Here is a 24503-nt window from a genome sequence, read left to right on the forward strand (position 1 = left end):
ATTATTATTCTGAAAAACAGATGCTCTACCACTAAGTTATGGCCCATCAATGACATGAGTGGCACCCTGGCTATCCTTCCCCCCCACCCCCCCACCCCCTCCAAGGCAGAGCAGGCATCCAGGTGTCCTACACACAAGAGTTGCAGACAAAAGGCTGAAATCCCTATCAGGGGGGAAACTGCCATTCAAACTCTATGGAGACTCCGAAATGCATTATTTGAGAAACAAAGAAATAATCAAACTTACCAAATTCTACATCAGAGAGGTCTCCTCCATTGGAGAAATCTCTTGAACAGTTTCCATTCACTAGTTTACTGCTGTTAGACTTGGAATCTGAGGCACAAGCTTTGGCCACTGACTGGACAAGATGTTCGTCATCAGCATTTCTCCAGCCCCACCAGCTGACCTCTGGCTGCCCACAACGGGAAATGACCGCCCCATTGCCCTGATGCCTATAGGAAACAGAAATGAAACAGCTAACTGTAGCCATCACAATAGGGCCCTAAGTGCAGGTAATGCTAGAACAAAAGCACAGTGACACAGGAATTGCCACCTTACTGTAGAATTCCAAAAGTAATTTTGACTTTCTAAAGCAGAAATACTTTCTATGAAATACTGTTTCATAGGGCATTCTAATGTATGCCCTATGAAAACAGGATTTCATTTGAATCAACATTTGTAATCAAAACGCAGTAAAAAAAAAGAAGTTAGGATTTAAAGAGATTTGTGTCAGAATGCTCAAGAAACAAGTTTCAAAGTAACTGAACCAATAGATCTATCACCACTTATACCAGGGTCGGAATTTCAACCAGTTTTTTGTTGACGCATATAAAATGTCTATAATGCAGAGATATCTAGAACTGGGAGGCTGCCTGTTTAATCCTAAAGAGAGACATCAGTGACAAACTGCCAAAGTTAATGATGATCAGAAGCTTCAGTACTTTAGATGTGCCTTTTGTTCAGAAACAGGCAGTCCGTGAAGCCCTTCTATAGTTTTATATAACCTGTGCCATGTCCCAAAACAACCCATGTAGCCAACTATTATTATTACATTTCTAGACTGATCGTCAAACAAAGTCCCCTGGGCAGTTTACAAATAAATCAAATAAAATCCAGTCAATAAAGCATTTCTCAAAACAAATGACATAAAAACTCGGAATTCAGTGCAAAATCAGGACCAAAAAAACACAACTGAAAACAGAGCAGCAAGATAATTATTATAAAAACCAGCCTCAAAATCATTAAAAGGAAAGCAATGTCCCCACGTTTAAATACACCAAAACATAAGAGTAAAATTAAAAGGTAGAATATTTTGCACCTGATGCCACAAAGGTCATAATCAGACAAACAGATGGGCTTCCCTGGGGAGACCATTTCACAACTGTTGGACTACAGAGACAGCCACCATTTATCCAATCATTCCTACACATCTTGAAGGGCTTCTGGGCTTTGCAGCAGGGCCAACTGGAGTGAATCAAGGAACAAGTCCCAGCCAGCTTAGCTTACAGCTGAGCATCTGGGGTCAATGCTCCATAGCCCAAAGAAAGGCAAGTGAAAGATCAATGGTGCCAGTTTTGTAGTTCAGCATAGTTGCCAAGCTGCTTGATTAAGCATCTGGCAAGGTGATAAAAAGCACACACACCACTTTACATTAAATTTAGTGGGTGCTTCAGTGCAGGCCTCACCTGTAAACCACAGCAGGGATGCGTTTCCAAGATCGGAAGCCTGCCACACTTTCCAGCTCTTTGTCTGTGATCCAAACAGGAACTATGAGTTCTTGAGGGTAGCTGCTACAGAGCCTGTGTGGGAAAAGGAGGACATTTTTTAAAGCCATGCATGTATAGCCACAGCATTGGTTTCCTTCCATGACAAGCTGTTAGCACCCTTCCAACATAGAAGCTCAAGGTGCAAAGTATTCTTTCCTTGTCTTCCCTTATTCCACAGTCCTTTGTGAGCACTACTTTCTCAAGAACAGAGCAATCTTATAATTTAGCACTCGCCTAGGGAGAGCAACAATGGTTTCCAAGTTGCCAGACACAGCCTTATATTACATAACCCAACCTTGCTTGTTTATTCTCAGATGCTCCTGGGTCTTTTAAGGCCAGGAAGTAACTGGACAGGAGACCCAAAGTGTTTAGGTAGCTTGCACTATTCGTTTTAGCAGCCCTCTGAGGCTAGATGGCAGATAGTGTCTGAATACACCACTGCAGGCCTGTTTCATGGATGGTGAGAAACAGAACTACAAAATGGCAGCTATATGGGGTGCTCTATCACTTTGCTTTTCAGAGCTTTAAGGCTACTAAGAAACCCCACCCGCTCAGTTTCAAACCATCAGCAGTACCAGGATCTACAAGTGCATCCAACCACAGCAAAGGCTATGATATGCTCTGCTCCAAAATGCCTACTTCAATAAACGTTAGGCTGGTGCCAGCTGTCTGCAAGCATCCACAGAACTTACTTGTACTTCTCGTTGATGTTGGAGATCCTCCAGGCATTGTTCATATCAAAACCCATCCGTTCAACCTCATTTTTAAATCTCGAACTTACATGTTCTCCTACAACAAAAGAAGACAATAGGAATAGAATGAAAAGAACTTAATATGAGATGGCTCCAGTGATTTTGTTAAGAAATTAAAACAGCAGAAAATCTGCTTTGCTTATGCCAACCATGAAAATCTAAATTTGGTAACCATCTTTAGCAGTATCATGTTATTTTAACTGGCTCTGCACACAGTGATGGGTTTGGTGTAGTGGTTAAGAGCGGTAGTCTCGTAATCTGGGGAACCGGGTTCGCGTCTCCGCTCCGCCACATGCAGCTGCTGGGTGACCTTGGGCCAGTCACACTTCTTTGAAGTCTCTCAGCCTCACTCACCTCGCAGAGTGTTTGTTGTGGGGGAGGAAGGGAAAGGAGATTGTTAGCCGCTTTGAGACTCCTGAAGGGGAGTGAAAGGCAGGATATCAAATCCAAACTCTTCTTCTCTTCTTCTAATAATCAGTTGCTTCCTGATTATTAGCTGAAGACCAGTTAAGCTAAGGCCCCTTAAAGATTGGTTGGTATTTGCCTGCCCCCTTCTAGTTTCAATGCACTTCTTCCCTCTGTAAAAAAAGCGCTCAGACAAATTTTATTATCACTTTGTACAATTAGGCTGGTCTGTTTGAGGAACACATGATGCTACTGCACAAGCAAAAGACAATTTGTAAACATTCACTGGGAAAAATGCTGGTTCTTTAATAGCTGCAAATATCCTGCACTAGCAGCTCAGTCGGAAGAGCATGAGACTCTTAATCTCAGGGTCATGAGATCACACATACCAACTTTCCCCTGATGGGGCCAATGGATGGGGCCAAGAGTGTGCTTCACTTCAATTTTATGGTCTAAGCATGACTTGCAGCTAGAGCTAAGTCCCCTTTCTGGGTGGGAGGGGTTAAGTAAGCTTCCCTGAATATGATAAAACCCCTCTAACTGTGGATCAGGTCCAAAGTTTTCACTGATCATTGTGCAGCAGCAAAGCTCTCTTGATCTATGCCAGAAAATTGCAATACTGAAAGCTCTTCTCAGCAGCACCTTCATACCACTGTATAATTTTGGTCAACTCTCAACTGAGTAAGAGTTTGAATTCAAGAATTCTGCTCTGCAGAGAGCTGCATATATCAATGTGAATTTGCAAGAGCAAGAACAAGTGAAACATCATTTGTATTGTAACTGGCTGTTTCTATTATGAAGATGGCATTAGCAGAAAGAACTGTTGGTTCTCACCTGAAATGCAGTTCTCCATTACTATAAGAAGGTGGAGCCATTACCCAACCTGATGACCTTCTATAGTAACAGCATAAAATGTAATAATAAATTTTTGTTTCTGCACATGCATATGTTATCGGCCTACATCAAAAGAGAGGGGGAAGCACTTTATTACCACAAAAAGCCTTCTCTCCATTTCAGCTTGTTGGTCCAGAGGGTCTGCAAAATGAGGCCAGAATATTCACCCATTATGAAAGAAGGCCAAACACATTGCCCTTGCTCTGATTTGGCTTTGTGGCATCCCATAGTCAAGACTGAATGGATGCATGATGGCATGGCATCCTAATGCTGCTTATGTAATATGCAATTGGCTTGAACTGCCTATGAAGAAGCCCATAGATAATATTAAAAATAGCAGGAAAGCTGCATATTGTAGAAAGCAGCCACAAACAATGAACCAAAAAAAAAAAGGCAACTGAATAGTGGTAGCTTTAAAACTTATCCATTAAACCCTTCACTCCCTTAACCTTGAAACTTTTCACTGGCAAAAATCTACCAGCACCTAAATCAATTGGAACAAGCTCATTTATCTCTACAACTACACAAAGAATGTCTGCATTGTACCTGGTCGACACAAATCACCATGCTGTTCTTTTTCACTAGCATACACCTCCATACACCAGGCGTGGTAAGCAAATGAAAAGAGATCCTCTATCTTTGAAGGAGGGCGGATGGCATTGTTCAGCCGTTTAAGCCACTCTTGACACTGCTCAAAAGTAGAGAACTGACATCTGTAAAAAAAATTTAAAAAAATTTTTTTATGCCAGATAAAAATCTATTAATTCTCACCCAGAGAGATCCAAGCCACAGAATCCAATGAAAGTTTAGCTTCAAAGCAGACAAGAAGAGAGAACACACTGGCATTTGGCTTCAAAAGCTGCACTGTATACATTTTACGACAAGTGACCTCTAGTATGCAAAAATGCAAAGTTAGTATCATTACCTCAAGGTCATCCATTTTTAATCTAGGGTTCTTTGCATAAACCTTCAGACCATAGCCATGGTTATCTAATTACCGTATTTTTCGCTCTATAACACGCACCCGACCATAACACGCACGTAGTTTTTAGAGGAGGAAAATCCGTAGGCATGCCACCCGTAGGCATTCCCTCCATAACACGCACAGACATTTCCCCTTACTTTTTAGGAGGAAAAAAGTGAGTGTTATGGTGCAAAAAATACGGTACTTTTTTTTTTTTTTAAGTTGAAGAAAGGCCATCACCACCTCTGGCAGCGAGAAGCAAAATCATGCAAATGATAGATGAGAACAGGCCTTTTCTACAGTGGCTTCCCATCTGCGGCCTGCTCCCCTCCAGGGAGGCTCGCCTGGTGCCTTCATTAAGTGCCAGGCAAAATCATTTCTCTATAGCCTGATTAAACATTCAATGACCTTTTTAAAATTCATGATGGTGGGGTTATTGGTTTTTGTTTGTTTTTTATTATGTATTTTCTTATTTTGTATTTTTATGTTGTGAATCGCCCTGTGATCTTCAGACGAGGTGTGGTACACAAATGTAATAAATAACAACAACAACAATTAGTGAAAATAAACACACAATGAAATAAGCTGTTTCAGCTAATCTGAGGCACCCACAGTTGATGGTGGATAATTTGTTATACTCCTGCAACTGCATGCCTTCAACTGAAAAGTTAAACTGCTGCAGTGGATTGTCAATGTTCTATTGATACAAGACAAGACAAGGGGGGAAACGTTGCCCAGTCATGAGACCGAGTAATAATTATTAAACAGGGCACTGATACCAATCTTTAGAAGGCCATGCTTCCTTGTAATAGTGTAACGTGTACAACCATCAGGATAATTTATATGTATATATACACACATACCTGATAACTTTGCAGTCCTTACAAGTCAAGTGAAGCTGAAATATATCCCGGCATTCAACACTCTCTATAAGCTGCAATGGAACCTGTGATTAAAAAGATTAAATGACCTTGCTTAAAAAAGGCTGACACAGTTTCACAGCATTTAATATAAGGATTTATTAGACTATTGTCCCTCATTTTCTTCCCATATGAACAGGTACAGTTGAGTCATGGAAAAGGAACATGTGTAATTATGACACAGCAAATAAACAGACTCCTATTTTGTGGCATCTTAAAGGCGAACACATTTATTATAGCATCTAAGTTTTCATGGACTAGGTTGTGCTTCACCAGATGCAAGAAGTGTTACACAAATGTAAGAGATATACACTTGTCTTCCTTAAAATGTGCTTTTTGTTTATGATACTTATAAAGAACATTTTAAGGCAATCACTCAAGTTCCATGTTTAAAGCAGCAACAATTCTATAGGAAAAGAGAACTACATTTCTCTCACACATTAGAGACAGTTCTCCAGCTTACACGGTTTGGTCATGCAAGACTTCTTGTACAGTGCACCTTTCTCATCTCCAAACCTAAGAAACAACCACACTCCTGTTTTACCTTCTTCCACTCCTGTTTTACCTTCATTCATTCCTTGGGGCAGGAGGGAGGGGGAGTTCTCTACAGAGCAAATGTTGGGATAAGGGGAAAATCTGCCTTCACAATTCTGATACTGGATTCTCCCATGCCTCCACTTCAACAGTGTCCCCAAATTCAGTACTGCTTCCTTTTAGAGTAAACACCAGCCTTTAACTTACAACTGATAAATAAAACACGACACCTATCTTAGTATGTAGAAATGGGTCAATCTGTCTTGATACGGCTTCTGCTGACAGAAACCCTACAGAAACTATGGTGTATTCTCAACTACACTCCTCTAGCAATCACTATAATATATGGACCAACTCACCATAATTATGTCCATTATATGAGCTGTTAAGCAAGTTTATCACTTCTGTCTCTTGGCAGCCGTGAACTTCTGATTGGGCAGAAGGTGCACACCCGTCGAACAGGAGAGGGCCCATGTGCAATGGGGGCAGCCAGTGAGACCAAGCAACAGCATTGCCTCAAAGCCAGTGGAGGCTGGTCCATTAAGCCAAACAGGGCACTGGACCACCAATCTCACTCTACTTCAGCCAGCCCCCACCTGCTTTGCCTTCCTACTGGGCTGGTTCTAGCTGGCTACTTCCTCCTCCTCAGTTGAAGCTGGCACTGCAGAACCCAGCAGAGAAGAGGATGGAGGCAAAACTAAAATTTGCTGGCTCCACCTAATGTTGGTCTCCCTGACTTCCACCTTGGCAGCCCCTATGGGCACCAGTCACCATGGCTCCAGGGTCCCTGGAATGCATTAGCTGTGCAAAGACAGAGCAGGGCAATGTTTCTGGGGGGGCAGGCAACATAAGCAGGCACCTTCTGTGCCAACTTTTAAACACCTGCTGAAAATTCTTCTATTCTGCTAGGCCTATGGAGGCAATTAAGAGTATGTCCTCCATAATGGCCTATTGATGTTTGCTTTTAACTTCTTTCTGCTTTTGTTTTTAACTGCTTGTGATTTTATTGTTTGGTTTTATGTTTTTATATTGTTGCAAACCACTGTGATACATTTTTATGATACAGCAGTAAGCAAGCAAACAAACAAATATTCCCACATCTTGAGCTGTTGGCCTGAGATGGAACTAGGCTGGCATCAATACTGCTATAGGCATAAAGAGGGTGGCAATGGACTATAGACCAAGGTTTCATGCTAGGGGACCAAAAAAAAAAAAAAAAGTAGGAAGAAAGGATTTGAGAATTTCTGCTCAGAAACCTTGTGAGCAAACGAGCCCTAGCTCTCCATCAAGTCAAAGACTTTCCTCACATCTTTGTCCTACTCTGGAACCTGGGCTGCTTCAAGAATTTGTGCTGTGCATCAGCCTCTCCTTGTGTACCCTTTCCTTGAACCTTTCCAAGATCACAGTTGAGGAGCTGAAACTTCCTTACCAAGATTCTCATATTAAAACCTCCTATCACTTATTAGTTCAAATAGATGTTTCCTACTGCCCTCCTTATTTTTTCTCCTGCCCTGTTCCTTGCCTCCATCTGTTCCCCTTCTCTCTTTCCCTCTAAACAACCCTCCTTTATTAAATACAGCCTTCCACAGTATTCTCTATGAAAAGTGGAGCATTTGCTTCCGGGGTGGGGGTGGGGGGGACTACTGGAATATAACTTTCCTTCATCTCGTTTTGCCAAACATTCTGCCTCACCTTGCCCTGTGAATTCCATTTGCCTTTCTACCAGGCAAGTTCAGGAAGGAGAATGCCGACAGCTAGGAACTACCTCCAGGGTTAAAGGCTGCATGCAGTGAATACCAACTGCTGGAAACAATAGTGGGGAAAGGGGCTACAGCGCTCATGTCTTATTTGTGTGGCCATGTGGTTGGCCACTGCAGAAAACAGGATGCTGGACTAGGTGGGCTTTTGATCTGATCCAGCAGCCAGATTCTTCTTGTGTTCAATAGTCATGCTTTAGAACACCACAAATCCGTGCAGTTAGTTCAGCCTCCAAAACACAAAATGCTTGGTCAGGCAGCAGTGCACTAATAAGGCAGTATCAGTAAAACGATGAACAAACCATTCTGCCTGTTTTCAGTGAGCATTCAAATCTATCCAAACCCACCAGTGTCATTTTACAGTGGGAAATCTCTTAAGCATGTTTATTACCTTTAATTTTAAAATTGATTTCCAACAAGTGTTAATATTCCTGCTATGTGTCTGAATTTGTTATGGACTGCAAATGAAGAGAGCTACATTTGGTGAAACTAAATTATTGCCCACAAGTAGAGGGGCAAAAATCCTAAATATTAACTGAACCAAACAGGAAATAAGTTTCACTGTGTCATTAAACTTCCCTTGTTTGACCCTTTAAATTTTAGTGCACTGCACCTACTACAAACTTACAAGAAGTCCCAATTCAAATCTATGACATTTGAACCACATTATAATTCTTTTGCTGCTGCTGCTGTTCCCATAGCTTTACCAAATGCCACGATTTAAACACTTTCCTTAGATGAAGACAACCAAGAAATAAACCTGGGCATTCAGGTTTTGATGTGCAGAGTGTGTATCACTGCTGAATCTGCAAACAATCCCATGGATGAGTAAGTCAACACTTTTGAAAGCCACCATTCCATCAGCTTATTGCTTCGTTTACTGAGCCTTTTGTTTGCTTTTTCAAAAGGGGACATCAAGTTCCTATTGCTATGCGATCCATGAATTTATCCAGTCAGTCAAAATGCATCATGCATTACAGCCCCTGCATGTGTTGCAAGGTGAGCACTGGCCACACAAGTTTATTCCTTTCCAAGCAAATGTGCAGCAGTAAAATGTTACACAGCAACGCCGTTTTACTTACTGAGAGCTCACAAGCGGCAAGTTTACAGACTCTCTATTGAATCGTAAACAAAGGACAAAATTAGAATGAAACCAAAAGGCAGGCTTTGGATATTCTCAGCTGAGCTTCCCTTTCTATTAGAGCCAGCTAACTTGCATACCAAACATGAATGCTGGGGGCCCAGGTTACTACTGCCAATGTGCAATATCAAGTGACTTCAGGAGCACTAATTTTTGCCTGGCCAAGAGGCACAGAAACAAAAATTCAGAGTGTCACATGGGAATAACCTCAACTAGCATTACAACATTAAGTGCCAGCAGTTTTGTCAGGACTCAACATTCCAGTATATTAAACTGCAGTGTAAATTTTAACTAGAATGATTAAATTAATAAACATTTCCCTAGGAGCAGATAAACACACTAAAATTATGGAAATTAATAGCATCTCAGAATACTGAGAATCACAGCAGTATTACTTGTTCGGTGACACTGAAGCAGATACTGCTAAACTACCATGTTACGCTCTAGGAATCAGTCGCTTCTCAATGCAACATATCAATTTTGTTTCCACTCATCTATTAGGATTAGCATACACACCCAGATTTCATTACAGAAGAGCAATATGTGTTTTAATTCTACTTCATCTCACCAACATGACTCGCATAATTCCACATGATTCGCAGCTGGTGATAAGCTACGAAGCAGAATGAACATTACTTGGGTTGTCAGGTGAGGACTACAGCTGCGACCAAGAAACTGTTTTGACTTGTTTTAACTTTTATACACACACACACAACACAACACAAAAATTACACCGAAGAACTTCTAGTCCTAATCATTTATTTATTTTAAAAATGCAAAAACAAATTCAGACTGCCTATCCACTTTAGCACACAGCAAGGGGGCACCAAGGAACTCTGTCCCATGGAATCTATTTTAAGCAGTAGAACAATAAATTCTCACTTGAATGAGGCTCTTTGTGTGCAGCACCAGAAGTCACTGCTGGTTTTTGTTTTTTGTTCTTAATTAGGGAACTGAGTGCCTAACAAGCTTTGAGCTAGCTGCTCTTCAACAGGGTCAGAAATTATATAGATTTCCCTGTCACCCCTAAGAAAGCCAGATATTTCTAACAGGTCACTGAGTGACATGGAGAAAGTTATTTCAACAACAGCATGATTCATTGCATGTAACAGCTACTATACAAAGAGCACTGTTATGCTCCATGACAGCCTCTTCCAATTTCCAAACAACCTCGTGCATTTTACTTTACCAGGTCTCTGAGCTGAAGCACATGGACCACAACCCAAGGAATGCTGGGCACAGACAATGAGCCATGCTCTCGACAAGTGGGCCTATATACTCCCATCAGTGGAAAACTGAATACTACTATTCTACTACCTGTTGACATGTGGTCTCAGGGGCTGAGAAAACATTCGCATGGCACCACTAGTCTCAAAGGATCCTTGGCAGCAGCCATATTATGCAAGCTCACAGCTCGGTTCCCCAAAACCAGAGCAGGAATCTCAATACATTGCTACCAAATGGATTGGAAAGTTTGCAAGGGCCAAAGACCTACTGCTGTTCAGCTGAGCTACAGCTGCCAAGAAGCAAATCCAAAAAGGTGTTCAATTAAGGATACTAATAAGGCAACCAAGAAGAATTAACGCAGTGGGGCTAGGACATGTGTGGGGAACTTTTGACCGTCCAGATGTTGTTGAGCTACAATTCCCAATATCCTAGGCAGTCAGCAGCATCTGGAGGGCCAAAGGTTCCCCACCCTGAACCAGGATGAGGAAAGAAGAACTGCAGGTTAGTTATCTAGAACAGTGTTTTTCAACCACTGTTCCGCGGCACACTAGTGTGCCACGAGATGTTGCCTGGTGTGCCGTGGGGAAAATTGAAAAATTCGAAAGATTAAAAAAAAAAATATTCAAATTTTCGCCCACTAGGCGGGCGCCGGACTGTGTCCTGGGTATGGGTGGGGTGGGGTTTTTGACCCCAGCCTCGGCCAGCAGGGGCGCCGATTGGCGCTCCTCAGGGGGACACCCTCCACTTTTCTGATGTCCGGGCTGTGATTGGTCCAGACTCCAGCCTGGACCTATCACAGTAGGACATCATCTTCCGACTTCCTTCCCGCCCGAGCACAGTGTGCGCAGCAGCGGAGAAAAGAAGACGTCACGACTCGAGTCACCAGGAGGACTGGAGAAGTTGTCATTTTATTTCTCTTCAGTCTCCACTGAATGCCTTGACTGGGTTAGGGACCCTTATAGCTCAGCATCAGTTGGTGGAAAGGACTTGACTTTACAGGAGCAGGAGGAACTAACTGAACTGAGACAAAATCGTGGTTTCAAGCTAAGATTTGCTGATCTACCTTTGGACAGTTTTTGGTTGGATACTACCAAGGAGTTCCCCCTTCTGGCAAACAAAGCTATTTTGACATTGCTCCCATTTTCCACTACATATCTGTGTGAAATGAGCTTTTCAAGCATGATTGCTATAAAAACTAAATACAGAGAGAGACTGAGAGCTGTTCACGAAGAGCTACGTGTGTGTCTTTCTTCGATTCCAGCCAGAATATCAGCTTTGTGTTCAGCCAAACAGGCCCAGGTTGCGCACTTAATAAAGTATTTTATAATTTTTCATATTTCTGTTTACTTACTATTTCATAATAAAGTAATTATAAAATACTTTCTTTGTGTTTATTTGATTCCTATTCAAGAGAATTACTTTATATATAGTCAATATAGGCACAGAGTTAAATTTTTTAACATTTTCTAATGGTGGTGTGCCTCGTGATTTTTTTCATGAAACAAGTGTGCCTTTGCCCAAAAAAGGTTGAAAAAGACTAATCTAGAACAGCAGCAGGGAGAGGGACATAATTCTTCATTCTGGATCCTTGTTGTTTCCTAACTTACATCTATGAGTTACATGATAAGAGCCCCAATATATAAGGAATGGGTGGCTGTGCATTTCCCAACCACATAACCAGCAAGATTTCTAGCCATGAACAGCCAGGGCAGACGTGAAAACTTACATTCACAATTGATTCCTTAAATTTGATGTGAAGTCTATAGTTGGAAAGTGCAATGATGGCATCTTCAGCTCGACCTACGTATTCAGTGCTCTCCCCATGAAGTTCGGGGAACGGGACCTGTTGAAAGGGGGAGGGGGAGGGAAATAAGTTTTATGTAAACAAGTTGATGGTGGATTCTCAAGGAGTTCACTCACTCACACCTCAAATGCAAAGCATACGGATCTTGACAGAATATGACAAGGACATGCATGTAGTTGTTAAAAGCCACAGAAAGCTTTGGGTAAACACCTGACAGAACAAGGGCTTTAAGCTGTGTCACAAAACATTAAGAGGGGCATATTTTGATGGAAGCGGTTGCAGCTGAATGTTCCCACAGTAAGTTGATTCTTGCTGAAACAACATTAATATGGCAGGCAGCCACAACCAAAGACCCCTTTGGCAGTGGCTGCCTTCCACTTTCATGTTGTTTCAGTAAGATGCCCATTGTGAAAGTGTAGAGAAGTCGTCTCCACCTTCCACACTGAACAGGGAGTCAAAGATGATCTAAAACACCAAAAGGAGATTTGCCCCAAATAATTGTAGCTCCAGCAGTAGAAGAAGGGACTGTTACAGAGCTGAAACATCACCTCAGTTCAATATCAAGTTGGATAGAAATACAGTTGTACCTTGGTGTTCTAACAGCTTAGTTCATTAACAACTTGGAATTCAAATGTCGCAAACCCAGAAGTAGGTGTTCAGTTTGCGAACTTTGCCTCAGAAGCCGAACGTCTGGTGCAACTTCCGCAGCTTCCAATTGGCTACAGGATGCTCCTGCAGCCAATCGGAAGCTGTGCCTTGGTTTCCGAACGTTTCGGAATTCGAACAGACTTCCAGAACGCATTCTGTTCGAAAATCAAGGGGCAACTGTATAAGCAGTGGACAGAAATAAAACCTGTGGAGCTACTTCAGTAAGCAGGAAATTTTTCTGTATTATAAACAATTGTAGAACTGACACAGAGGAAAGGAAAGTGTGACACAAAGAAGTCCAAGGTTTTCATATATACTGTATAGCTGAGGAATTAATTCTAACAAGGTGAAGGGAAGAAAGAGAAGGTCCCTTGAAAGTAAGTGGTTAAGCCTAGTGAGGACATAAGAGCCCTGACAAATCAGACCAAAAGCCTATTGAATCCAGAAGACTGCTTCTCACAATGGTCAGCTGGAAGCCCACAAGCAGGACATGAGCACAGGAGCCCTCCCTGGCTACTGTTCATCAGCAAGTGGCATTCAGAGACATGCTGCAGACAGCATAGCTGGGTTTGCAGGAAAACTTCCAACTAAGAAACACAGAGTTAAATAACTTTTGCAATCAAGCTCTCAAGTGCAGCAACAGGATTTGAATAGTCCCATGAGTTAAGATAAATCAAGTGTCTGATCTTGGCTAGAAATAGCATCATCAGATCTGCCCATGTGTCATTGCTGTGAGAGCAAAAGAGAGTCGGGTGACTACCTGGAGATTCTCATCCTCACGGATCAGCTGCTTCCTGGGGAAGATCTGATTAGCTTGGATGCATTCAAGGCTGTGTTGAGTCTCTTCATCCTGAAAAAACCCCAGATCATGCAGTTTATTTCAACCGTTATACACCCATACATACTAAATCTTTTCACTGACTGAGTTTTTTTGGGGATGGGGTGGGTCGCGGGAAATCACTGCAATGCACCAATGAAATGCTGTGCTATTACAAGCTTCTAATTTTAAATTTGTCACCATCCTTTTATGTTTACACAACCGACCACCTTTTTGACAGGAGCATACAAGGCTTTAGCTTGCTGCCTGTTGGTGCCCACACAAATGTGGAGATTGGGGCAAAGGGATGTTCAAAGTGCTGGCCTACCCTCCAGTGCCCCGTTCTCAACTGACTCAAAAGACAGGAACTGAGAAGCACCTCCCTCTACCTGCTGCCTGCAGAGGTATCACTCAGGTCTTGAATGCCTTGAAATTTTAAATAAACAATAAATGCAACAATAAACAAAATAATAATAATAATAAAATTTATGCACCACTTGGTTGTAGGAAAAAACCTGAAAGCTACTTACAAAAAAGATAAAACAATAACATTATCACAAGGAAAGTTTACAACAATGTTTTAAAACAAAAAGTTAAAACAACCGTAAATACTCAAAAGAAACTTCCCTTTCTTCCCTTCCCTGCCTAATGGTACTGACTCACTGAGAAATCTCAGCACTACTTCAGAAAACTTGTGGTTCTTTAAAAAAAAAATTAATAGCTGGCAACTGTAACTAATTGTAAACTCACTCGGAAGAGTATCAAAACATATATTTTACGCATCTTTTTCACTTCATGATAAACATATGAAAGAATGCAACTCTTTTTATTTTTTCCTTTATTTTAGATGCCATTTTGAGAAAGCAGATCAGCCTTGTATTTGACACCTGGACTGGTCAGATGCCCAGAAATGTAATCTAAGTGCATGGAACTCCAGATTAGTTTCAAAGTGATGACAAATTGAATTTATGCCCCATGAATATTAAATTATGGTGCACAAGGTGCCAAAAATTGTGTTTTAACTGTGCTGAAGGATGTGATTTAGACACCTAAAGCCCTGCAAGAGTGGGACATCAAAGCCACTTTCCTTCTCCAGGAAGATAAAGAAAAAGTTAGTAAGTACTGTAAGTAATTTGAATCCCTAACTCTGGTGCTTTGTTGGAACCTGGCAGCTATTTATTATGTACTCAACAGGGCAGAAACGAGCCATATCAATCCTTGCTCATTTCAAACAGCTCTGTCCTTTGAATGAAATATAATCCCCAAGCATAGTACAGCCTACTGTATACATCCAAGGGTCACACCCCACTTTCTCATGCTTCAACCTGCCTTGTGCTGATTAAGCTTAACAGAATTTGTATGCTTACCATGACAGAGTCAGGTTAATAGGCAGAGCCTTGTCCCTGCTTTCAATTGTCTGTAGCGCTGTATATCATGTAACAATCTGAAAGACAAAATTAGAAAGTGAGTAAACAGGACAACACATTTACTATTGGTAAATAAGTCACCGATATTCACTTGGATTCTAAATAACTCAAGTACAGATGTAAGAAAACAGAGTTCAAACGAAAAAATATAGGCAAAGGCATTTAATTAACTCCATTTGATGTTTTCAAAGCATAACTGACTCACTCAAATTTGTTCTGAATTTTTGGTTGCTGGGTTTCTTTAAAAGACGTGATTTGAACTTGCATTATAACAGATGTCCATGCTGCAAAGCAAACCATTTTTGAAGCTCTGAAGAGTCGAAAAAATGATATTGGAATCTGCCATTCAAAGAATAAAAGTAAAAACAAGTCCCGCAGGGTGCACTTAACTCCTGAGGCACATCAAAAGTAGCTCTTTGGATTCTGGCTGTTCTATTTATTAACCAAGCTCACCTGCCATGGTGATGAATTCACTTTTAACGTCACTGTTAACAGTGAACCTCAAGAAAAGTACAAAGTCAAGCAATTCTGTGGGCTGCCATTTAGCCTATTAACATAGAGATCTGCAATATGTTTAACTACCTAGAATATCACTACGAAATACAGCCTTCCGAGAAGCCCTATAGCCCTCTAAAAGTTCTAATTTTATTTATTTAGAAAAGTTGATATCCTAACTAAGCCTTCAAATGAATCAGGGCTGCTTACAATACTCTCCCTATTATGCCTCACTAAAAAGTTAGAAGGGACGAGGGTGGCGCTATGGGTAAAACCTCAGCGCCTAGGACTTGCCGATCGCATGGTCGGCAGTTCGAATCCCCGCGGCGGGGTGCGCTCTCGTCATTTGGTCCCAGCGCCTGCCAACCTAGCAGTTCGAAAGCACCCCCGGGTGCAAGTAGATAAATAGGGACCGCTTACCAGCGGGAAGGTAAATGGTGTTCCGTGTGCTGCGCTGGCTCGCCAGATGCAGCTTGTCACGCTGGCCACGTGACCCGGAAGTGTCTGCGGACAGCGCTGGCTCCCGGCCTATAGAGTGAGATGAGCGCACAACCCTAGAGTCTGGCAAGACTGGCCCGTACGGGCAGGGGTACCTTTACCTTTACCTTAAAAAGTTAGAAAGCCATTATATTACTGAGTTAGAAGAAATGTCCTGGAAAGAAGTCTAATAATGAGCTTATTGTCTATTACAGGAAAATTTTATGCCAGCTTTCTGTGCAACAAATTCAGAGCCTGGGTTAATGGCCATAATATGTTGGGGGGGGGGAGAAATACCTTGGCTTTTAAGAGGATGAGATTTCATATTTTTCATATTTCATTTTTTATAGCTTCTTTAATGGTTTGTTGACTTTAATAAACATTTGATTGATTGGTCTGACTAAACTGTATTAGGAAGAGAATTTAACTAAAAACACTGCTGCTTAACTTTTTAGCTATTCAGGGATCAGAGCTGCCTAATAACTGGAGCTTGCAAATATTTGTATTTTTTTTTTAATATAATGCAGCTTACAACAAGCAAGTTCACAGTTTCACAATAAAAACTACAACACCAAGACAAAACACAAATACCGTAGAATACAATACAATAGCAAAAGGCAGAACCGATAAAGCAAACTGCTTCATCAAGGCAAAGCCTGCCCTTAAAAATAAAAAAGTATTCAACAACTTTAACTTTAACAAGTGGTGTTTGTGTTTGTTTGTGTGTGTGTGTGTGTGTGTGTGTGTGTGTGTGTGTGTGTCACCCTGACTTCTTGGGGCAATGTGTTGAACAGTCTGAGTGGACTGAGAAGGCCCTCACTCTCATCCCAGTCAAACAATCCTTCCCCAAAGATGGGACATAGAGAACGGCCTCCTCTATATCCAATGCAGTGGGCAAGGTGATATGGGAAAGGCAGTCTGATTAAATTCAATAATAACTCATTTATGAAGCCTTTTGGCAGCTTTCTACTAGCATCTATTCGGCAACATGGCTGTCCTAAAGGCACTCTTGATTCTTACTGAGTAGCAAAGAACTTCTGAGCCTGTAAGTGTAAGGAAACAGGACTGCAGAGACTGGTATGGCTCAGATTTGCAGCTTGGTTGCCTCTCCAACATAGCATGCAGTCCATGCACTGCTGAAGTTGTCTGTTGTGTGGAAGGTGGGGCTAACGCTGCCCACACCTGTGAAATTCCATTCACACTGAATGGTGCATCACACACAAACGTGTTCATGGCAGTTATGCTCACAACTGAAATATTACCACAGGCAATGCTGTCATGTTCACCTAATGCCTATCCATACTTCATGACATAATCCAAGACAATACAGAACAAAGTAAGATTAGAAGGGGGCAGAATCATAACAGCTTCACGTACAAAGCCTATGTCAGTCTTTCCTAACTGGAGACTGAATGGAGTAGAGGCTACAGGATGAAGCAGGTAAGAGTGGAAAGCTTTTTGGTCCACGTAGCTGGCTCAACTGAAAAGCGAAATGAATAGCTCCATAACAAGGTTACCACCAGATGAATCAGAACTGCTACTCCCTATTTCTGCCTTCGTAATCATAGGGAATACCTCCAATTGTGCACAGAAATATGCCACAAATGGGGGCACACCCTTCTATCTTTTGCTAATCAACTGGCAGTAGTTCGCCAGGGTTTAAGGCTGGGTTCTTTCCCAGTCATACCTGGAGATGCCAGGGACTGAACTGCAGGCCTTGCAGATGCAAAGCACATGCTCTACCACTGAGGTGTGGTCCTTCCCCATACATTCACATTCTGCAGAAGTGGACTACCAGAAGGTTCAACACAGTAAGCTGAGATGCTAAAGCTTTATTTTTTGCTAACCATCTATTAACTTACCAGCTAGTACCAGAATATTCCTTCCAAAAATTCCAGGCGTTGGTTCAATGTTCTGTTACTTCAAACTGAAAGCAGAAAGAACGAAAGGCCATGCTGTAATCAAACTGAATTCATGGTTATTTGGTGTATGCCACCTCAGAAGCCTGCTTAACTAGCCACAGCAAAATATAAATACTAGAAATGAACAGCCTTCATCCCAAAATAGCATTTAAGCAGTAAAGGTAAACTGTTATTTCTAACTCTCCAGTTCATCCATTCTTCTAATCTTAGCACTGCTTTCAAGATATCTATGCCCTAAAATGTATTTTTCAGTAGCTTGTACCCGTTTGGAGCTCACTTTACCTCTAGGAAGCAAGAACAATTGCATAAAGGGATAATTAATAATTTTGGAAGTTGGGGGTAGCCGTGATCTCAGCTGAGCTTGAAATACAGAATGAAAGGTAGATTTCAAGTGCTTACTCAAAATCCAGTGATATCATTTACTGATTGTACTTATATGACCCCTTTCAGGGCAAAGTCCTCTCAAACCAGTTTGATAATTTGCTTCATTCATACACACACACCCCAGAATATTTTGGCATCATATTTACAACAGAAACATTGTCCAGTACAATCCATTCCCAATCCCAACAACTTTCCTTTTATGTTTCCACCTGTGAGCCATCCTGCCACTAAAACGGTCCACTAAAACCTACTGTCTTAGCTAGTCTGAAACCTTTGTTCTAATGATGGAAAGATTACAAACTTTGTACAGCACTCTCTTTCAGGTAAGGTTAGATTGTCTTGACTTGACTGCTATTTAAAACCCTTCGAATCTGCACAACAGGCAGTAATTCAGCAGGTCACAGAGCTGTAACTAGGCACAATGGAGCAATGCCTGAGTGCACCTCCTTCTCCTTTCCAATATATCCATTTCATAAGGGTTGATGCAAAATCCTGAAAACATATTTTGCTAAAAACAAGGAAGGGAGAGACTAGACATGGGCTGGGTGGAGATAGTTGTGGTCATGGAGCAAGACTTTCATTTAAAAGGACTGACCAAGACATTCCCCAGAGCTGTTGCTTCTGCAGTCGTTTCTTCACCCACACACTTGTTTGTAAGTTTCAACTTTTCTTCCCCACAAGAGGAAAAAACAAGAACAGAGCTGGCAAAAACTCCACCAGGTGGGGAAAGAAGAAAAAAAAAGGAAACGGTCTGAACAGGCCATTAGGCTCACTTCCTGAGCACTGAAATGTCAGTGGCTTGTTCCACATGATGATGCCTGACACAATAAATATTACACAACACTTTGTATACAAAGGTATATAAAATGAACACATGCACTAACAATTATTTGAAATCAGTTTCGCAGGATGTATATTTACAACCATGTACCCTGTGGATATTGGCAGCCAGACCCAGCTCAGTTTCCCCAATTCAGTTAATTTCTCAAAACACCTGCCTTTTAATTCTCACGTGAGAAACTAGTTTAATCGCCACTTGCTTACAAATACGACAAACTATTCAAGCTACTCTTCAAAAGCTGCAACCCTGTGCATGCTTCCTTGAGAGGAACCCTTGCAAGACTAGATTCTCAGAAAATATACATAGCATTGCGCTCTATGTTTGTCACAAGCTCTTAAGTGGTATCTCAAGCAAACAGGGATGCATGTGATGACATGCTGAAAAACAGAACATTCTTAAGACAGCTTCCACTGATAACACAAGTCCTCCTAGTTTAGCCTTAAGTCGCCTTGCATCCCTGTGAGGGGAAAAGGCAGGATATTATTATTATTATTATTATTATTATTATTATTATTATTATTAAATCTCCCATGCCCCCTCGGTTGTCCTGATGGGCTTTTAAAATAGCCATGAATGCCTCAGTTATGATTCTTAGTGGTAGAGCACATGCTTAGAATGTAGGTAAGGGATGGGAAGCCTGTGTCCCCCTGTCCTCCCCAAGATGTTGCTGGGCTACAACTCCCATCAACTCTGATTCCTGGCTAGGCAGGGATGATGGGAGTTAGAGCACAACATCATCTCGGGGGACCACCCTGATATAGAAGGTCCCAGATTTAACAAGTAAAGATTTCCAATAAAATAAAATTATTATACATACATACCCCGCCCATCTGGCTGGGTTTCCCCAGCCACTATGGGTGGCTTCCAACAAAATATTAGATAATACTGGAGTACATGGACCAATAATCAGACTCAGTATTAAGAAAGCTACATGCATTCATATTTTCAAACTTGCACACATGCAAATATTCCAGCTTTCAAACTTTCATCATCCCTTCTTTGCACAGTATTCACTGCCTTCCTTTGTTTGAACTTCTACAAAGCATTTCTATTCCTCCTCACCCATGGAGGATAAAATGCCATTGTGGCAGATTTGTCCTTTCCATCACTGCAGCCTATGTGGCTTTCACTAAATACTTCCAGTGGGGCAGCAGTTTTTTTGAAGCATGAGTAAGTTCCTACTTGGCAGACATTAAAGTCTGACATCACGCCCGAGAATGAGATGGCTCGTTTCCACTTTGCGGGTATAATGGAATAATTCTTACTGCACATTTCATTATCTTGCATTTCACACACAGGAGTTATTAAATGGCATTGTAAGAATTTAGGTTTTATTTTTACAGTCTTCCTGAAATAAACAAAAGCTAGAACACAACAGAACTGTATCAATTACAGTCTGTACAGGCCATGGGCTAAGGAAAGTACTTGTGGGAAAACTTACTGCATGTCACTGAAAGCAAAGTTTGCATTTTTAAAGAGGCATACTAAAAAGGGATTTTAAAAAGAAGTGCTAAGTGTGCCACAGGCCCAGGCCAAAGTATGAGTCAGTGCCACACAAAAATGGCCTGTTTCACATGCACCAGTCTTTTGAGAAGCAGCAGGTCTCAGGATTTCACACTCCTCACTCTGACACAGCCAAAAGAAGGAAATTGGAAGTATTTGTTTCTAAACCAGGGTTATGTCCAACTCAAGGAAGTAGTTAATTTGAACCAGTGATGGTGCTGAACAGATGAAGTTGCAGCACCAAATTCAAAAGGAAGAATCAGGAGCACACTTCCTTTCCATCCACTGCTTGAATTCGGAACTTTTTTTGTTGCCATGCACAGCAGCAGAAAAAAACACCAAATTCAAAAAGCATCAAATTCAAGCTGGAAAGGAAGGATCAAGAGAACTATTAAGAGTGTACTTCCAATTCTTCCTTTGCAATCACAGCCTGAATTCAAGCAATGGCTTGCAGTTTGAATCACTTGATGGCATGTGATGTCAGGTGACATTTGTCTATGGAGGACTGGCCACTTCTGGATCTGGTCCTGTAGTCAGGTCCATTTCCCCAAGCTTCATTTAAATGATGACTTGTTAACAAGCCACGATTATAAACCATGGTTTGATCCTTACCATAATTCTCCTGAGCTCAGAAGAATCCTGGAAATTTAAAAGGCAGGCGCAAAACCGTTCAATTTCCTCTCCTCAGCCACACTGGAGGAAAGGTCACTGGAGGAGAGGTCAAGGTGTGATAATCCTTCTCATGAACATAGCACTGAATTATGGTTTTACATTGCATGCAAAACAGACCTACATATGCTGAACAGTGCCTCTTGATTGCGGGCTTAATCTATCAATCCTAAATTATGGTTTTAATCTTCCTCCTTGAATTGTTATTCCACTTTGATATTTCTTAAAAGGCTGAGAAATTCTTGTGTTTTGTTTTGTTTTTTACAATCCAAGCTGCTTCAGACCTTGGTTTTAGGTAAAAATGATGTAGCACAAATAGAACAAAATGCATGTATCTGATGGAGTCACACTCAAACCAGTAGTACTACTGACTGAGGCTTAGTATATGCAGGCCAAGCCACAATATCCACCACCAAGTGATGAAAGACAACTCCAAGTTGAAGACCAGAGCTTTGCAACTCTGTGCCTTGTGAATGAAGCACAGATGATGGATACAGAATTCCTCCTACACAGGAGGTTGATGGGGCCGGTTCCCCAGAGATTTCCAAAGTGATCCTAAATCAAAGCAGAAGTTTCAGCTCTATCCTATAATTATCAACACAACAGGTGAAACTTTAGTCACAAATATGTAGCAATTTATTTGACTACCAAGGGAGCTTTCTGGGAATAGATGAAATCTTCATTCTGGAGAGCTGGACTTCATGCAGTGTTCATCTTTCTGTCCACAAAGACGGATAGTTATCCATTTTGCAAAGGTGATAATATTATATATTCAAAGGTTTAAAAAGGAGGTCCAACAAAGGCTCTTATGGGGAACATTAAACGCCTGTGACTTTTCAATTTGCCTTCCTAAAATAAACAAGGGCTAAGCACAATAAAGGAGAAAATCTAGTTTTAGGAGCTTTTCATTGGATTGGATACTGTCAGTTTATTCTTCTCTGGACAGAGGTTACTTTCCAAAAAAAAAGTAACCATTATTTGTAGTCTCTGTGTAGTGGTGAAGTCCACAGCTGTCCAAAATAGCATTTGAGAAATGAGTGGCTACCTCTTTTTTTATTACCTTTGCAATACATTATGAACTTTGCTCTGAGCATCTCTATTTAGAAAAATCCCTTCAACCGTCTTATTGTCTTATTACTGTTCTTTGTCCTTCTCTTTAACCTTAAACAACTTTGATACAAATATATATAGAATGATCCGGGACTATTTCATATTTTATCAGATTACCTCTATTGTAACCACAGCAGTCACTTCAGAAAAATGTGACGTGACTGCCTGAAGAATGATTAGCTAGCCCCAAAAACAAGATAAGCACTGGAACTGACTGGAAGTAGTTCCTTTCTGTGACTTCAGCAAGATTCTTGAGCAAAAATTATCAAAATGCTTCTCATTCAAGATGCCCTGAATCTTGGATGGAGACATGAGCCCCCATGGCATAGTCAGACCTACATACCTCACTGGCTCTTCAGTTGGCAGTACATGTTTCTCCCTTAGACAAAATGAAAGCTGGGAGATGGAGGGGGATTGGTACGTTTCAAACTTCTTACATGCTTTCCAGAAGTTTAGCCATTACTGTACTGAAGTTTAATTAGCCTTCACAAACCTCATGCCCTCCAGATGTTTTTGCTCCTTTGCCATCACCTGCACAGAATTCCCTGTCACATGTGGCTACCAGGTTATTATTGAAATCAGCCTTCCCCAACCGAGTGCCCTCCAGGTGCTTTGGACTACAACTCCTGCCAGCTTCAGCCAGCTCTGCTGTGCTCCCATCCGCCTTAGCATCATATGACTGTGCTGGCTGGGGCTGACGGGAGTAGTAGTTCAAAATATCTGGAAGGGACCAGGCTGGGGAAGGCTGAATTAGACAAAGAATCTTGTCCAGTGGCTGCTATCCCCCCCCCCCCAAAATTGATAAAAATCTCGGTCATTTAGGGAACAGGGTTGCATTAACTGGAGAGAGATTCAGATTTATTACATTTCTATTGCAAAGCTCAACATCTGTGTTCTCCATTAGGTTTTATCTCTTCCAGTACTAGTGACCAAGCAGCCAATCTCTTTTTTTAGCAGCCCTTCCCATAGGAAAGGCTAAGGGGAGGGTTGTTCAGTACCACTGCTAGAAGATGCTAGGTGTCAAACAGTGTGTAGGTGTGTATGTGTCAAACAGTGACATCTACACACTACCATGCCCCAGGGCGGGAGTGTTGTAAAAAACAAACAAACACTACTTGGTCCACCAACAACTGTAGACCCCTGCAAGCAAAACTACATAAACCAGAATAATACATTCAAAACACATGATATTCACATTTGAGAAAGAAAGAACTGAGCTGAGATCCCAAGTCAAAACGAAAACCAAACAAACTGCTCTGTCCTGTACAGAAGAGCAATCTATATTCAAAGCTTTAATCCATAAACCAAAGCCTACAAGAATGTCAGCAGTGGGAAAATCATTAGATCTCAATAAATGTTTGCTTAACAAAAGAAAATTAAACATGGGGAGGGGGCAGCATGATCCTTCCAAAATGAAAAGGTACATTATCTTTCTGTGGGAGTTTGTCTAATAAAGAAGAAAGGTTCACTGCATACAGACAAAGAACATAATTGGATTATGAGCACCCAACCAGAATATAATGCCCCTGTTCACAGCAAATTCCTGTTACCAGGAGTATTAACAACAGTGAAGATAGAAGAATTCCCACCAAATGTGCTATTTCCTTACAAACTTGCATGCAATATGTATTGATTCCACCATAAATTGAAAATCCAAAACTACAGCCTTCCTCTTCCTAGTTAACAGTCTCTTGATTGGCAACAATTCAACTAGATTTCATGCATCTGGTAATATAGATGCAACGTAAAATGTTGCCATGGACTCTTGGGAAACAAAATTTGGTCTGCCGTTATAGCTCAATAATTGTATTCAACAAAAGGATATCATTATTTCTTTTGATGTGACAGATAACAGTTTTAAACTGGCAGTTTTGTAATTAGGTAACTCTGTTATCTAGCCACTCTCTGTTCAATCCATGAATAGTAGCTCCCAAGGCTAAGGAATCGCGGGCACCTAACAGTCATAAGGGCCCATTGCCAGCATTATGAACATTTTCTCCATGCATCATCTTCCCCAAAGTAACTTCTCAGAGCTTCTCAGAGTGC

At 41.3% G+C, this 24503-nt stretch overlaps 1 protein-coding gene across 15 annotated transcripts in view; it reads right to left on the reverse strand.

Annotated features, from left to right (window-relative positions):
• The window catches only part of MTMR3 (myotubularin related protein 3), a 56634-nt gene that overhangs the window by 19496 nt on the left and 12635 nt on the right, over positions 1-24503 (reverse strand). For 11 of the 15 annotated variants that reach the window (XM_053369520.1, XM_053369516.1, XM_053369517.1 and 8 more), the window contains 10 exons: positions 17891-17955; positions 14997-15073; positions 13573-13662; positions 12087-12203; positions 9075-9107; positions 5645-5727; positions 4364-4530; positions 2459-2555; positions 1686-1799; positions 247-452 (listed from right to left, as the gene is read on the reverse strand). In XM_053369520.1, the coding sequence (XP_053225495.1) occupies positions 247-452; positions 1686-1799; positions 2459-2555; positions 4364-4530; positions 5645-5727; positions 9075-9107; positions 12087-12203; positions 13573-13662; positions 14997-14999 (910 nt within the window). In that variant the 5' untranslated portion in view covers positions 15000-15073; positions 17891-17955. The remainder of the gene's footprint in view (positions 1-246; positions 453-1685; positions 1800-2458; positions 2556-4363; positions 4531-5644; positions 5728-9074; positions 9108-12086; positions 12204-13572; positions 13663-14996; positions 15074-17890; positions 17956-24503) is intronic. The other 4 variants (XM_053369519.1, XM_053369521.1, XM_053369515.1 and 1 more) reach the window with 1 other exon arrangement.

This window comes from Podarcis raffonei, chromosome 16 (assembly GCF_027172205.1).
Source record: "Podarcis raffonei isolate rPodRaf1 chromosome 16, rPodRaf1.pri, whole genome shotgun sequence".
Classification (NCBI taxonomy): Eukaryota; Metazoa; Chordata; class Lepidosauria; order Squamata; family Lacertidae; genus Podarcis; species Podarcis raffonei.